The 17,370-nt window shown below is 44.9% G+C and overlaps 1 protein-coding gene across 1 annotated transcript; it reads left to right on the top strand.

The window, feature by feature from the left end:
* The first annotated feature begins 2,228 nt into the window (after positions 1–2,228).
* On the top strand, positions 2,229–17,178 carry RSL24D1 (ribosomal L24 domain containing 1). Its single transcript, XM_040341547.1, is given in 7 exon segments — positions 2,229–2,378; positions 8,198–8,210; positions 8,213–8,299; positions 11,143–11,256; positions 13,624–13,687; positions 13,768–13,853; positions 16,956–17,178. Coding segments are annotated over 7 exon segments (516 nt in total). The 5' UTR covers positions 2,229–2,297; the 3' UTR covers positions 17,027–17,178.
* Positions 17,179–17,370: the final 192 nt, after the last annotated feature.

The raw sequence follows: 17,370 nt of genomic DNA, 5'->3' as shown, positions 1-17,370 counted from the left end.
AAGGGAAACTGGCAGTGAGGACTTGTGGCTTCATAGGGCAGCCCGCGTGCGCAGGAACTGGCTATGTAAATGGCCTAGCTGCGGGGGAAGGAATAGGGGTGCCGAACTTTGGGCTGAGTTTGCTTTGGCAAAGTCAGACAAAAGTGAAAGCGGGTCCCTGTCAAAACCAGCTACCCGCTCCCCCTCAGGAAAGGTGCCAAATGTGGCAGCGGAGGAGGCATATAAGCGGAGCTTCCCCTTTTGGGTGGAGCTCCGCTTTAAGGCCCTGGCTCCCAGGTTTGGCGCTTCTGGCAAGTAGGTAGAGTAGGGACAGTACTAATGCTAGTGAAAGGTTCCTGATGAGGACGAAAAGCGTAGGGTTGCATCTCTTCTGAACACCTTTCAGATTGGGCAGGAGGTGGTCAGGCCGCATTTTTCCCCCTCTCAACAGAGGCTGCAAGTCTGGCTGGAATCTGCTCCTTCACGTTGTTGGTAACTGTAAGTGACCCGACTGGGTAGCTTTTCTACTGGGTTTGTTGTGAACTGTTGCTACATTACTTCAATACAAGTTTCTCAATCCACCGATCTGTGTGAATGATTGCCCACCTACACACAGGTGTTCCGTGCATGCTTGTGCGGCAATCCCATTCATGTTGATTGGGACACACTGACTGCATGGCCCCAAGTGCACATTATCTGTTCAGTGTTGTGCACCCACGTGGATGAGACTGCCTGCAGGGGGATGGGCAGAACACCTGTATATCAGTGTGTGGGCAAACATGGCGCTCACATGGCTGGTGTTAAGGTCCACCCAAAAGGGAAAGCTCCACTCCACAACAGCCTACCCCCCCCCCGCCACATTTGACACCTTTTGGGGGGAGTAGCGATTACCTGTCCCCACTTGCAGGGAACCTCGCCGCTGGGCCATTCAAAAAGCGCAGAGCGATTCACGCATGTGCAGTAGGTAACTGGCTTAGGAGTTGTAAGGCTTCACTGCCGGTCTTCCTTAACCACCTCAATACGGGGCACTTTCACCCCCTTCCTGACCAAGCCATTTTTCAGCTTTCAGCGCTGTCACACTTTGAATGACAATTGCTCGGTCATGCAACACTTGCCCAAATGAAATGTTTATCATTTTTTTTCACACAAATAGAGATTTCTTTTGGTGGTATTTGATCACCTCTGCGTTTTTTATTTCTTTCATTATAAACAAAAGAAGAGTGACAAGTTTTTGGTAAAAATAAAACGCAATAAGTGTATATTGATTTGTTTGCACAAAAGTTATAGCGTCTACAAAATAGGGGATAGATTTATAGCATTTTTATTATTATTATTATTATTTTTTTACTAGTAATGGCGGCAATCTGCGATTTTTATTGTGACTGCGATATTGTGGCAGCCACATCGGACACTTTTGACACATTTTTGGGACTATTTATATGGCGATCCGTGCTATAAAAATGCATTGATTACTGTATAAATATGACTGGCAGGGAAGGGGTTAACACTAGGGGGGGCGATCAAGGGGTTAATGTGTTCCTAGGGAGTGATTCTTACTGTGGGGGGAGGGGACTGACTGGGGGAGGTGTCCGATCGGTGTTCCTATGTACAAGGGACACACCATCGGTCTCTTCTCCCTGACAGGACTTAGATCTACGTGTTTACACACACAGATCCACGGTCCTGCTCAGTTACTGGGCAATCGCGGGTGGCCGCCGGCCACACGCGTCGGGTCCCCAGTGACGCGATGGGGGCGCGCGTGCCCCCTAGTGGCTCGGGAAGGCAAAGACGTCATATGACGTCCGCTCAGAACGAGTGCCTCATCGTCCTGCCGTCATATGACGGCGGTTGTAGGCTAGTGGTTAAAAGAAATGGCCGTGGCAGCACCCGAAAGCCGATTGAAAAATCGTCTGGGGTGCCAACATTGTGGGATCCCTGGACAGGTAAATGCCCATTTATTAAAAGTCGGCAACTGAGCTGCAGTATTTGTAGCTGCTGACTTGGTGGGAAGGGGCTGGAGCTCCATTTTAATGTGGTAAAACACTTTTTTAATGTCAGTATATCAGCCTACAAAGAAGAGGCAGCAGAGAGGAAATGCGTTTGGAAGCTCTGGGTTTCACACACAGACATTTCCTGTGTGTGTTCCCTTGGTGGAGCGGCCATGATATTCCAGCAGGTGGCGCTGTACAAGACTACACTGCGTAGCTGTTGCTATCAGACGCTCTGGCATGTTGGAAAACTCAATGTTCCTCCGACGTCACTTCCTTTCACGTTTTCTACGGCTACACAGCGGAGGGGCCACGGGCTAAGCAGCCGAGATGAGGGTCGAGAAGTGTTACTTCTGCTCGGCGCCCATCTACCCGGGACACGGCATGATGTTTGTGAGGAACGACTGCAAGGTAAGAGCGGGCAGCGTGGGAGGAAGAGATCACCGATCGGTGGTGTGATCACATGTGACCGTGTATGGGGGGAGGGGAGGAGCTCTGTGTACAATGCGATCTCTATTCCTCACACAGCCCAGCGATCTCATCTCTATTACCCCCTCCAATGCAGGATCTGATCCTCGGCTTGTCTATGGAGGATATAATAGAGAGGAGTATTTATTTTTACCACCTCAATACAGATCACTCTCACCCCATTCCTGCCAGGACAGTTCTCTGCTTTCAGTGCTGCTTATTATTATTATTATTCTAGGATTTATATTGTGCCAACAGTTTGCACAGCACTTTACAACATGAGGGCAGACATTACAAATACAGGAGGGATCCGAGGGGCCCGCTCCTTAGAGCTTACAATCTAGAATTATTCAGTATAAATGACTATTGGGCATTCTTGCAACACTGTTCCCTCTATGTAATTGTTATCACTTTCTTTTGGTGGCATTTATCACCTTCCTGCCTGGCCTATAGTAGAATGAGGGACTTTACCATGCTTTACATCGTGCTACTGGGGGGCGCAACACATCAATCAGTGGTGAGCGGTGTCCCTCGGATACACTGCATCACCAATCGGGGTAAAGAGCCGATGACGTAGGCTCTTTACCATGTGATCCGATGTGTCCAATCGCAGCCGATCCCATGTAAACAAATGCTGGTTATCTGCATTTCCTTTCCTCAGCAGTGCCTGAGGAAAGAAAAACAAAGTTCTGGCGCATGGAGGGTGTATGTCCCAATGAAAGGGAGTCTGATTAAAAGAGAGGAACAGAGGGATCAATAAATGTCATTAAAGCGGAGTTCCACCCAAAAATAGAACTTCCACTTTAAGTGTTGGTTCCCCCTAAAAAAAAAAACACATACCTCGTTATCACCTTTTCATCCCTCGGCTTCTGGGTATGATTCTTGCTGGACCTAGTTGATTGACGTTCCTCCAACCGGCGCATACTGCGCGTCACGACTTTCCGAAGAAGCCGAACGTCGTTGCGCAGGCGCCGTATAGAGTCGGCTCTATAAGGCGCCTGAGCAGCGACGTTCGGCTTCTTTCGGAAAGTCGTGACGTCAAGTATGCGTCGGTCGGTGGAACGTTAATCAACTAGGAATGCCCAGCCCCACTAGAATCATACCCGGAAGCCGAGGGGGTGAAACGGCGATATCGAGGTATGTACGAAAAAAAAAAAAAAAAAGCATACCCGCAGTGTAATCAGTATTCTCAATGTATTGTTAGAATTTTTTTAGGGGGAACCTCCACTTTAAGTGTTGGTGATCCCCTGACATGCCACATTTGAGATGTAATTTTGCCTGTTTTTACATTCACCCAGCTACCACTTCCTCCCCAGGCGCCGGAAGGAAGTTCACCTGCAATCTTCTGGGACACATCACTGGTGACAGAAGATTGCCCGGCCATTCACAGTGTGGCATGCGCAGTGCGCACCTGGCTGTGAAGCCACAACCAGGCGCCCACAGTTAGAATGCCGGCACCACGGATTGGTGGTTTGTGCGCCCGCGTCACTTGACCGTGGGACAGGTAAGTGTCTGGTAGAGCTGCAAGATTATTCGCGGAGAGAATCTCGATTCTCCCCGCCCGCGGGATGACCCGTGATTTTTCTGTTTCACGTCCGGTTCCACGTAACCAGCGTGGAACGCAAATGGCGCCGATATCGGAACCGCCGTCAGCAGCCTGTGCCGCTGGATGGATGCCTGGGCTTCTCTTGCAGATCTGTACAACTGTAGTTTGTATCCATACGCCACCCAGTGGTTGCTGGCGGTACTGCTTCTGATGTATTAATCTTTCTCATAGTTCTGTACAACTGTGTGTATCCATGCGCCACCCAATGGTTGCTGACGGTACTGCTTCTGATTTATAAAAAAAGAGACCAGTGATATGTCTATAATGTTAAAGACCAGGGCTGTGGAGTCGGGGGAAATTTTGGGTACATGGAGTCGGCAAACAATGCACCGACTCCTACTAAATTTAGATTGGAATAAAAAAAAAAAAAGCAAGTTTAAATGTCCCAATTCACAAAAAGTTATAATTAATGACTTCTCTACTGTAAGAATAAAGACCAATGCATGCAGTGCCTCACGTAACCGCAAAACGAACACGTTAAGTGACCGTGAAGAAGCATGCTTTTCATGTGCTTCACTATATGGCACGCAACGCACAATTAGGAGCTGCAATACTTATACTTTCCATAGTGTTGTGTTCTGCTTTTACAGGGAACGCAGCGTCCATGGGTAACCTAGCCTCTCACTGATAAGGGATTAAATAAATATGTTTTTTGCAGGACTAGAGAGTGAGACACTTGTATAAGTGAAGGGAATGGAGGGCCAATAGTTCAAGACTGAAGCTGTAAACCATTAGAAAAACTGCTGTCATTTAGCGAAGGCTATAAAAACTTGTAAACTCCGATTGTTAGCTTAAACTTTAAACATGACTTTGGGATTCTCCTAGGAAAATCATGTTTTAGAATAAATGCCCCTTCCTGGATCCTGCCACTGCCCTATCTTCAGCAGCAGATTTGTTTTTTCATTGTGTTTGTCTTTTGCTTAAACTGTGCAATACATGAGACTGTTGGCTTCCCAGCCAGTAGTCCTGCGGTAGGTTGCGTTTCTTTCCCTCAAGGAATGTATAAAATACATTTGCATATTAATACAGAGGAGTCGGAAGTACATAAAACTGAGGAGTCGGAACATTTATCTACCGACTCCTATAACTCCTATGAAAAAAGCAGAATCAAACTTTGATTCTGCTTTTTTTCATAGGAGTTATATGGTCTTTAACATTATAGACATATCACTGGTCTGTTTTTTTATATATTCATATTTTCAGATAAATCACAGATTTATTTATTTGGGGGGGGGGTTTCTGGCATTCAGTTTTTGAGAATCGTGATCTTTAGTCTAAGCAAAAGAATCGTGATTCTCATTTTGACCAGAATCGTGCAGCTCTAGTGTCTGGTTATTAAAGCGGTGGTTCCCCCTTAAAAACAACTTTTTTTTATTCCACTGGCCCCCCACATTACAATCGAATTAAGGCTCTTATTTTTTTTTTTGCTGCTGTACATACCTTGATACAGCATCTTCACCCGTGCATCCGGGTTGCGAGTCCCGCGGGAGTGGGCGTTCCTCACATGTGTTTGATTGACATTTTTCCCAAAAACGAGCTCCCCCCTGTCGCGTAAGCCGCGTCACGGTTGGCGAAAGGAGCCGAACGGCGAGTCGGCGCTATACTGCGCATGCGCATCGGCTCCTTTCGCCAATCGTGACGCGGCTTACGCGACGGGGGGAGAGCTCGTTTTTGGGCAAAATGTCAATCAAACACATGTGAGGAACGCCCACTCCCGCGTAACTCGCAACCCGGATGCACGGGTGAAGATGCTGTATCAAGGTATGTACAGCAGGAAAAAAAAAATAAGAGCCTTAATTTGATTGTAATGTGGGGGGCCAGTGGAATAAAAAAAAGTTGTTTTTAAGGGGGAACCACCGCTTTAAGTCGACAGCTACACTTTTTGTAGCTTCTGACTTTTAAATGGGTGGAGCGCCATAAAAATGGTATTCCTCTTTAAAGTAGCTTTGTATTCCTGCGGTGAGCAGTCTGCAAGTGGTTAAAAATAACAATAACAAACATGTTATACTACGCGGTCTGTGCAGTGGTTTTGCACAGGGCAGTTCAGAGCCTCCTTTTCTCGGGGGCCCTCTTCAGTGCTCCTGGCCCCTTTATTCTGATGAGTGTCTCCACAGCAAGCAGCTTGCTATAGTGGCAGCTGAGCTGCAGCTCCATGTTTCCATGCAGAAGCCCTCACACATACCGCTTTTGTAAATGTACCCCAGGCTGATATACCCATTACTCCAGAAATAATTTTGTTGCCCCCTCGCTAAATGTAGATGTTTTTTTAATTTGGGAATACAGTGTATGTCCCTCTACAGCAGTGGTTCTCAACCTGTCTAGTGCCGTGACCCCTTGATACAATTTCCCAAGTTGTGGGGACCCTTAACAGTTATAATCATTTCGTAGCGTGGGAGGCCAGCACCCACAGCAAGACAGTAATTTGCCCCCCTAAACCACTGATATTTAGCGCTCCCTGAGTCCCTTCAACTCGTACAGTTTTAAAACCCCTTATGGTACATTTTTGGATGTACCACGCTCTCTCTTTGTTCTACTTTCTTTCCCTTTTTATCTCTCTCTTAATTTCTTGTCGTCCCCCCCCCCACCCCTCTCTCGCCGTCTTTCTTGTTCTTTCTCTCCCTTTTTTCTTCCTTCTCTCCCTTTTTCTTTGTTCCTCCCCCCTCTATTCCTCTCTTTTCCCTGTATTCTCTTTTTATTCCTTCTCTTACTCCTTGGGGGGGGGGGGGGGCTTCTGATCACCCAACTTAGGTGCTCTTGATCAAGGTCATCTGCTGATCTAAGAACTGTAGTGGGGACTTTTAATGACAACTCTAATCGTAGGTAGTGTTACTCACTGTGTCTCTGACTTTGTGGTGTCTCGCAGCAGTGACACCTATGCTGAAATCAGGAGATGGGGTCTCCTTCAGCCCCTCCCACTTCAGATTCCTTACCAGTCAGCTGACCTCTAGTCTGTCCCCCAGCCATGCCGTGGCTGAGTGGGAGGCCGTGGGCTCCAGGAACAGCCCAGGCTGGCAGAGCGGTGCGAGCATCAGGAACAGCTGGAAATTCGGTGACCCCTAGCAAATTGCCATTCGACCCCCTCCCCAGGTTGAGAACCACTGCTCTACAGCTCACCATGCCATAACCTAATTGCTCCTAATTCAAGTAGGATGTTGTACCCACATGTCAGTGCACAGGAGTATCATGGACCCATTTGTGCCACACCTCAAGAATTTTATGGGTCGTGACGAAAGGGGACTTCTACGAGTACCCCAAATCTTAATGGGTCCGGATTACTTCCTTATACAGGAGGATTTATAGTACAAGAAAAACTGCGCTAATGATGAACTGGAAGGCTGCAATTAGGTGGTATACACACAAGCAATATAAATAAGAAAAATAACTGCGCCAACAAAAATTAATAGCAACCAAGACTAAATAGAAAATAAATTGTAAATATACAAATGTGAGTGTAAACTCAAAGCATATACATAAATTAGTTTGAGTTGGTTGAATTAAATAAGTAATGTCCCAAAAGTGTGCTGAATATTTTTCCTTGGTATCCGTAATCAAAACAAACACCACAGTGCACTTCACATCCATGAAGACCGGCCCACCACATGGAGAGCCGCTTACCACATTGACAGGTAAAACCAGCAGTAATATATATATATATATATATATATATATATATATATATATATATATATATATATATATAATATATATAATCCGTCCACAGGTTAGACGCTGGGTTATCGGGAGCCTCCACAGTGTAACCTCCGATCAGGAAATGCTGCACCCTTGTCATGCATGCGGTCTGTGGGTCATAAATTAAAAAGAGCGAACCATGGCCGTAAGAACGTTTGGGCAAAATCTATTAAAAAGTAGAAGATTGTACTTACAAACATAGATTCATAAAAGCGTGTAAAAACGAATGCTGGCCGGCGCTATAGGAGCCCTCCCTTCACGTTGAGCGCGGTGACGTCACTGTATGCTAATTGTCATTCAAAATGCGACGGCGCTGAAAATTGGCCTGGGAAGGAAGGGGGTTAAAAGGGAAGGAAGGGGATAAAAGTGCCCCAGTAGGGCAAGTGGTTTGAATTAACAAAACAACTAAAAATGGGCAATTTTTTTTTTTTTCAAATGCATCAATACAACCTTTCTTTCTTTGCAGCAATTTCGATTCTGCGGTCAAAATGTCACAAAAACTTCAAGAAGAAGAGAAATCCCAGAAAGATCAGATGGACAAAAGCATTCAGAAAGGCAGCTGGTAAGAGTTGACAGTGGTAAGAATCCCTGAACCTAATTAAATCAAATATCAGTATATAAAGAGTAACTGTCAAGATATATCTGGTTTTATTGTTGAACTTAAAGGGGGTTGTAAAGGTAGAAAAAGTTTTTTTCCCTAAATAGCTTCCTTTACCTTAGTGCAGTCCTCCTTCACTTACCTCATCCTTCCATTTTGCTTTTCAAATGTTCTTATTTCTTCTGAGAAATCCTCACTTCCTGTTGTTCTGTCTGTAACTCCACACAGTAATGCAAGGCTTTCTCCCAGATGTGGAGTGTCATGCTCGCTCCCTCGAGCGGGCGAGCAGGAGAGTCAGGACGCTGTCTACATTTCAGATAGAGAAAGGAGCTGTGTGTTAGTGGGCATCCTGACTCTCTTACTCGCCCCCTCAAGGGAGGAGCGAGCACGACACTCCACACCAGGGAGAAAGACTCTTACATTACTGTGTGGAGTTACAGACAGAAGAACAGGAAGTGAGGATTTCTCAGAAGAAATAAGTAAAGGAGAACTGCACTAAGGTAAAGGAAGCTATTTAGGGAAAAAATTGGACCTTTACAGCCCCTTTAAACAACACAAAAAGTCAAAGTGTGTGTGTGTGTGTGTGTGTTTGTGAAAAATAAGGAAAACCAATTCTACAGTGCAGTGGCGGACAAGATGTCTGGTTGACTGACATGATGCAGGTTACCTCTTTTGGCTTTTCATGCATCTGCTTATCCTGGAGGTAGACTGACAGTAGGCGCCAGTGAATCTGTAGACTGGCAGCTTTACTTTAGTGGATTCCTTAGTACTGTAATTTGTACAGGTAAAGATTTTAGGAAATTGCATACGATACATAGGCTGGTCCAGGGATAGGCAAATTAAAACTTGTATGGCCATACATATGTAAAAAAGATTGGTAATGTGGTCTTTATAACACTTGAGCTGTTCTGTAGTGGTGGTTCACATGGTATTGAAGCGATGATTTTTTTTTTTTTTGCACTGCACCACTCTTCCTTGACTACAGCCGTGGCCAAAAGTTGTGGAGACTGACAGAAACCTAAATTTTCACAAAGTCTGCTGCTGTTACATCTTTTTGTCAGATGTTACTATGGTATACTGAAGTAATGTTTACAAGCATTTCATAAGTGTCAAAGGCTTTTTGCATAAACTTAAAGTGGTTGTAAATCCTTACAACACACTTTATGCTACATGATATCTCCTAACCTGCGTGGTTTAGGAGATATCCCCCCCCCCTCCCCATTGGCACATGCGCACTGAAGCAACGGCACGTGGTGCCGTTGCTTCAGTTAGACGTGCCGTTACCCGGCGGCTCCTGTGCGCATGCACGGGAGTGACGTCATTGCGGCGCTGGCCAATCACATCGCAGGAGCCCGGAAGTCACTTCCGGGAGAGATGCCGCCGGATGGGGAGAACCAGGACCGCTGCCTGGGGTTCGATCTCAGGTAAGTAATTCATAATGAGCTAGTATGCTATGCATACTAGCTCATTATGCCTTTGTCTTGCAGGGTGTGTTTATCTTATTTTTTATTTTATTTTTTCCAGAGGGTTTACAACCACTTTAATGTAATTGGCAATATTTGCAGTGTTGTCCCTTCTTTTTCAAGAGTTAAGTTAATTTTCATGGCAAAGAGGGACATTGCAATTCATCTGATAACATTCTATTCTGAATATATGCAAATTGCCATCATAAAAACTGAGGCAGCAGACTTTGTGAAAATTATTATTATTTTTTAAAATGTACTGGTTGTGGGAGAAATTCAGAGCTGCCATTACTGACTTATTTTGCTAAAAAAAAAAAAATGCTAGAAGCTTTTTGCTAATCATCAGCCTAATACTATGTGAACCAGAGGAAGTCACAGGTCCTAATCGGCATTCTTCTGGGTAAGTGAGGCCTCGTACACACGGCCGAGGAACTCGACGTGCCAAACACGTCGAGTTCCTCGGTGAGTTCAGGGATGAAGCCGCCGAGGAGCTAGGCGGGACGCCTTCTCCCATAGAACAACGAGGAAATAGAGAACATGTTCTCTATTTTCTCGACGAGTTCCTCGGCGGCTCCATCGGGCCAAAAGTGTACAGACGACAGAGTTTCTCGGCAGAATCCGGGTTTGACCGAGTTTCTCTGTGAATTCTGCCGACAAACTCTGTCGTGTGTACGAGGCCTGACTCAACATATTAAAGCGGGGGTTCACCCTATTAAAAAAAAAAAAATAATTTTTTTTTTTTATTCTAGCATTACATTCGGCATCGTAGCGCGAGCTACAGTATGCCGGTCTTACATTTTTTATCCCCGTACTCACTGTGCTATTCCACATTGAAGATTCCGGGGAATGGGCGTTCCTATGGTGAGAGAAGGTGATTGACGGCCGGCCCTGGCACGTCACGCTTCTCCGGAAATAGCCGGAGTAGGTCTTGGCTCTTCACGGCGCCTGCGCATAGCCTGTGCGCAGGCGCCGTGAAGAGCCGAGACCTACTCCGGCTGTCTTCGGGGAGCGTGACGTGCCAGAGCCGGCCGTCAATCATCCTTCTCTCACCATAGGAACGCCCATTCCCCGGAATCTTCAATGTGGAATAGCACAGTGAGTACGGGGATAAAAAATGTAAGACCGGCATACTGTAGCTCGCGCTACGATGCCGAATGTAATGCTATAATGATGTTAAGGAGGGTGAACCACCGCTTTAACCACTTGCCGCCTGTATAACTTCTAAGGCCAGGCACCCAGAATTTTCATGAGGAGGGGTCAGCTGTTGCAGTCTCCATGTTTTTCCCATAAGTCGCTTTCTTTCAAAATCATGTTGGAATTTGCAAAGTAATATCGAATGTATAAATACAGAACATGATCTATCAGTTGCTTTAAAAAATGTTTCCTTGCAGGATAATGCTTTTGAATTTGAAAAAAGAAGAAACGAACCTGTCAAGTACCAGAGGGAGTTGTGGAGCAAGAGTGGTAATTTGTTTTTCTTCATATCTTTCACTGTTAAGAGGCCCTAAAAGTATACAGTATATACTCGAGTATAAGCCGAGTTTTTCAGCACATTGTTTTTGTGCTAAAAATGCCCCCCTCGGCTTATACTCGAGTCACCATTTTGCACCTGATCTCCCGGACTTTAGTGACCCGGTAGGTTCCCTGGATCCCACACATGTAGCCCCACTCTTCCTCCTACAAGTGTGCAAAGTTTGTTGTCCGGGGGACCTACGGCCGGAGAGCACTTCTGTGCTATGGCCCTAGTTGATTTTATTGCATGTGAAGTTGATTCGCCTCAGTGTAATGCCAGAGAGTGGGTGCATGTTTCTTGGGTGACATAAAGGGAACCGTTTGGTACCCAACGGTAGCTTGCCCTATGGAGGAAATGGTCCACAGAGTAAAATTAATGGAGGTCTTTGATTTTAAAGTGAGATTAAAGCAGAGGCTGAGTGGGACACAAGAGCGAGTGTATACACATAAAAGTCACATCAACAATTTAACATAAACGCTGCAAGATAACGTCAATGTATACTCCTTTTTAAATTGGCTATACGGTCTTTTAACAGCTCTAAAGTGGAAATGACAAGTTGGCCATAGAATAAATGAGCCAGTAGTGTGCCAATACACAGTGGCCCAGATTCAGGTATATTTGCGTGGGCAAAGGGCAACGATTTTTGCTCTGCGCCCACGCAAATATTTTGATATGCCCGCGATTCACGGAGCAGTAGCTCCGTAAATTGCGCGGGCGATATGCTAAATAGCCGGGCGTAAGGCTGCCTAATGTAAATGATCCCGCCGGGGGCGGGAATCATTTAAATTAGGCGCGCTCCCGCGCCGAGCGAACAGCGCATGCTCCGTCGGGAAACGTTCCCGACGTGCATTGCGGCAAATGACGTCGCAAGGACGTCATTTGCTTCTAAGTGAACGTGAATGGCGTCCAGCGCCATTCACAAATCGCTTACGTAAACGACGTGAAATTTAAATTTCACGAGCGGGAAGGGCGGCTATACTTTAGCATTGGTTGCCCCTGCTATAGCAGGAGCAACCTTGCGCTAAAGTCGCCGTACGGAAACTCCGTACCTTGCGTGCGCAGGGCCCGCGCAACTTTTGTGAATCGGTGGTAGTATGCAATTTGCATACTATACGCCGATCACAATGGCCGCGCCCCCTAGCGGCCAACGCAAGAATGCAGCCTGAGATATGAAGGCATAAGGAGGCTTATGTCTGTCATATCCTAGGCTGCAGTCCGCGTAGCGATGTTCCTGAATCAGGGGCATTCGCTACGCGGGAGCAAAACAGCTATTGCGCCGCGCAACCATATAGCTTCTTGAATCTGGGCCAGTATGTATAGTGTCAATGAGCCAGTAGGTTGATTCATGTACCCAACAGGTAATATCAGGAAGTCAGAAAACATGGACTGCCACTATTAACAATAAAAAAAATGCCAGCTCCTTCCTTCCTTCCCCCTGCAGTTATACAAGATGTTGCCCAATTGACAATCTTACCCTTAGGCTAGGTTCACACTTGTGCGAATTGGGTGTGGGTTTTCCTGCAGGAGATTGACCAGCTCTCTATGGAGCCGATTGGCATATCTCTGCTGTGGTGGAGCGGCTTGCACAGGATTCCTGTGCGTCTTTTGCTTAGTTTCTGATACCTCCCTGAAATGGAGAACAGGGATGCACCGGACCCCTGCTGTGAGCCGCATCTGTCAGTAGGGTGAACCCAGCCTAAATGTTTGTAGATGATGCTGATGACCTTGCTGTGCAGGATATAAAGATTTTAGAAACCTTGACTTTCTTTTTTTTTTTTTTTTTTTTTATAGCGTTGACATTCTTTGCCGATCACTTTACGTAGCTAATAGAACTATTCCTTATGGGCCCCTTTCACACAAACGTTCCGATCAGGTCTGTTTTTTTTCAAGCAGACCCAATCAGAAACCTCCATTCTCCTCTATGGAGTGACATGTCCCAATTGCACCTGTCTAAATCCAAGTTGATCTGATCCTCTAAAAGCAGAAGGGTGAGAATTCGTTCCGCTTCTGTCCAGCAGATCGGATGGGATGGCAGTCAGGTGTAAACACTCAGACAGTCTGTTTACATTCAAATACCCATAGAGGAGAGCAGGCTGTATCTGTGTCCTCTCTGCATAAACTGAGCAAGCGGAACCCAGCTAGAGTCTGCCCTGTGTTAAAGGACCCTAAAAGAGCGTACAATCTGTTGTGTATGCACAAACACCCAACATAAATTCAATGGAATTTGGTATTCTTTTCATCAAACGCAAAAGTGTACATTTCCAACCCTTGGGATGTGTCTTTGCACCATGTTTAATGACTATTACTTATTTTTGTAGTTGATGCAATGAAGAGAGTAGAAGAGATCAAGCGGAAGCGGCAGGCGCGGTTTATCATGAACAGGTGAGCTTTGGTCCACTGTCTTTAAGCTTTATGCTTGCATTTCATAGCACATATTTTCATACATTTCCTTTTTGTTCTAGATTGAAAAAGGGCAAAGAATTGGAGAAAGCCCAGGACATCAAAGAAGTCAAACAAAACATACATCTTATCCGGGCTCCTCATGCTGGTAAGTTTGCGTCTATTTGTCTTTTTTTTTTCTTATATGAAAGGATAAGTTCACCTTGCGTAACATGTTACGAATGACCGGCCCCCGCTCCCCGATTCGACAGCTAGCTGGGATCTTCTCCTTCCCCAGCTAGCTGTCACAATAAAAAAATAAATAAAAAATCTGGCCAAGCAGATCTTTGCCCAGCCACGTCACTCATTCACAGTCCCCTGTAAGTGGGAAAAGTACAAGGGGCTTTGCGGCTGTCGGCTTGTAGTTTTCAATCAACTACCATGGTACTGTGGTAGTTCAATCTCTCTTCCAGTCAGCATGTATCGGCTTCCTGGTATGAGCAAGCAGATATGCTGACAGATATGCAGGAGACCTACTTTACAGGCTCCTGCAACAAAAAATATTAAATGCACATTTTTGTGTTTTACCTGCAAAAAGTGATTTTTATTTAGTTTTTGCTTTTTATTGATTCAGTCCTGTGCTGAACATTTAGTTTAAAGCGGGGGTTCACCCTAAAAAATTTTTCTAACATTACATTGAGCTGAACGTTGGTGTGCAGGCGCTGTATACTGCCGACTCGCAGTCCAGCTTCTTTCGGCAACTCGTGACGCGCCGTAGGTAAGCTTTTGTCATCACGTCAATCACTTAGCCTGTGCATAGGAACGCCCACTCCCGCGGGATTCACAAGCCGGGGGCTAAATGGCGATAAAACGGTATGTATGGCAAAAAAAAAAAAGATCAGCATACTGTCAGTGTCAGAAGTCGGCTCAAGATTTTTTTTTTAGGTGAACCCCCGCTTTAACACGCTGTACAGCAGACAGAAGGCCCTTTTTTTCTTTTTTATGTATTCATATAGTCAAACCTAGTGGAGTGTGCACAGCTCTGGTTTTCTTTAAAACAGAACTTTACTCATAACAATTTGATAAAAAGTAATGTTCTTTAGCAAGAAACATATATTCCTTGTTAATAATTGTTACCAAAATGAATGTGTGCTGTAAATTGCCTCCAGCATTGTTCCTGTTTCATTTTGCTGAAGCCCAGAGTCCCTAAGCAGCAGTAAATCATTTTTGGCACCGTGTTGAAAAATAGAGAGCAAATGAGCATGTGCAGGGTGAGACAGTGTATTACTGGATTCTAAAAAGTATCTCACAAGTGAGAACACCTCTCACATTTTTGTAAATATTTGTATACCTTTTCATGTGACAACACTGAAGAAATTACACTTGGCTACAATTCAAAGTAGTATGTACAGCTTGTATAACAGTGTAAATGTGCTGTCCCCTCAAAATAACAGTCATTAATGTCTAAACTGCTGGCAACAAAGTTGAATATGCCCCTAAGTGAAAATGTCCAAATTGGGCCCAATTAGCCATTTTCCCTTGTGACTCATTAGTGTTACAAGGTTTCAGCTGTGAATAAGGAGCAGGTGTGTTATTTTTGGTGTTATCGCTCTTTCTCATACTGGTCACTGGAAGTTCAACATGGCACCTCATGGCAAAGAACTCTCTGAGGATCTGAAAAAATATAATTATTGCTGTACATAAAGATGGTCTAGGCTTTTTAATAAGATTGCCAAGACCCTGAAACTGAGCTGCAGCACGGTGGCCAAGACCATACAGCGGTTTAACAGGACAGGTTCCAATCAGAACAGGCCTCGCCCATCCATAGAAGTTGAGTGCACGTGCTCAGTGTCATATCCAGAGGTTGTCTTTGGGAAATAGACGTATGAGTGCTGCCAGCAATGCTGCAGAGGTTAAAGGGGCGGGGTGTCAGCCTGTCAGTGCTCAGACCTCACGCCGCAAACTGCATCAAATTAGTCTGCTTGGCTGTTGTCCCAGAAGCCTCTTGTAAAGATGATGCACAAGAAAGCCCCCAAACTGTTTTATGAAGACAAGCAGACTAAGGACATTGATTACTGGAACCATGTCCTGTGGTCTGAGGAGACCAAGATAAACTTATTTGGTTCAGATGGTGTTAAGCATGGTGATGGGAGTGTCATGGTCTGGGGCTGCATGAGTGCTGCCGGCACTGGGGAGCTAAGTTCATTAAGGGAACCATGAACGCCAACATGTACTGTGACATACTGAAGCAGAGCATGATCCCCTCCATTCAGAAGACTGGGCCACAGGGCAGTATTCCAACATATGCCACCAAACACACCTCCAAGATGACCACTGCTTTGCCAAAGAAGCCGAGGGTAAAGGTGATGGACTGGCCAAGCATGTCTCCAGCAGGTGGAGGAGCGCAGGGTTTCTAACATCCACCGCTCTGTATGTCATGGAGGAGTGGAAGAGGACTCCAGTGACAACCTGTGAAGCTCTGGTGAACTCCATACCCAAGAGGGTTAAGGCAGTGCTGGAAAATGGTGGCCACACAATATTGACACTTTTGGCCCAATTTGGATATTTTCACTTATGGGTGTATTCATTTTTCGTTTAAGCGGTTTAGACATTAATGGCTGTGTGTTGAGTTATTTTGAAGGGACAGCAAATTTACACTGTTATACAAGCTGTACATCACTACTTTACATTGTAGCAAATTCATTTCTTCAGTGTTTTCACATGAAAAGATATAATAAAATATTTACAAAAATGTGAGGGGTGAAGCCTGGAGCTTCTCTTTAAATGTATACTGGTTACTAAAACGATTAAAAACCATACATGTATTTTCACACACCAGACCTCCCCCCCCCTTTTTTTTTTGTCCTTTCCAAGTTCTGGGGATGGATTCTGCTTATAAGGTAGAAGGTGCCTTTTTCTTCTGCCAGCAGAGGTCAGGGTGTCAGCGGGGAATGTTGCATCTGCAGTACCTTGAATGTAATAAAGGAGATTTTCAGGATAACGGACATATTGTCCTTTGTGCTGTGATTACTTTTATACACCTGTTTATTAATGCAAATAGCAGATCATGGCTTTAACCAAATAGAGGTATATATTAAGAGATTGGGTTGATTTATGAACAAAACATTAGAATGGGGAAGGTTTGAGACCTAATTAATGTTGCTAGATACTTGGGTGGTTGCAGCATCTACAACTGTAGGTCATTGGAGCCTTCCACTTCTAGCAGGTGATGTAAGTGTAATTGAACATTTGTCTTTTTTTGTCATTTTAGGAAAAGCCAAAAAATTGGAAGACAAAATGGTTCAGAAATTACAGGAGGATTTGGATATGGAAGAATCATAGAAGTGGATATAAACCTCTATTTATATTGTCACTGCAGTGTGCTTCTATGGGGGAACATTTGTACAGCATTTCAGAACAGTCCAAACCGCATTTATGAAGCAAGACTGTGTGATTGGTCTGCAAAATAAATTTTTATTTACTCTTGGCTCATATTTTAATTTCTATGTGGTGAATACATATAAAGTGTGCAAAGGGCCAGAACCCTTCAAGGACTCGGAGTGGAATTGGAGATGTAGAGGATTTATTGAATTCCTTCATAATATCTGTATACAGGTGAAACTTAAAAAATGTGAATATCGTGCAAAAGTTCATTTTATTTCACTAATGCAACTTAAAAGGTGAAA

The sequence above is a fragment of the Rana temporaria genome, chromosome 3, assembly GCF_905171775.1.
Source record: "Rana temporaria chromosome 3, aRanTem1.1, whole genome shotgun sequence".
Classification (NCBI taxonomy): Eukaryota; Metazoa; Chordata; class Amphibia; order Anura; family Ranidae; genus Rana; species Rana temporaria.
Note: the sequence above shows the minus strand (reverse complement) of the source record. Positions and strands in the feature narration are given on the sequence as shown.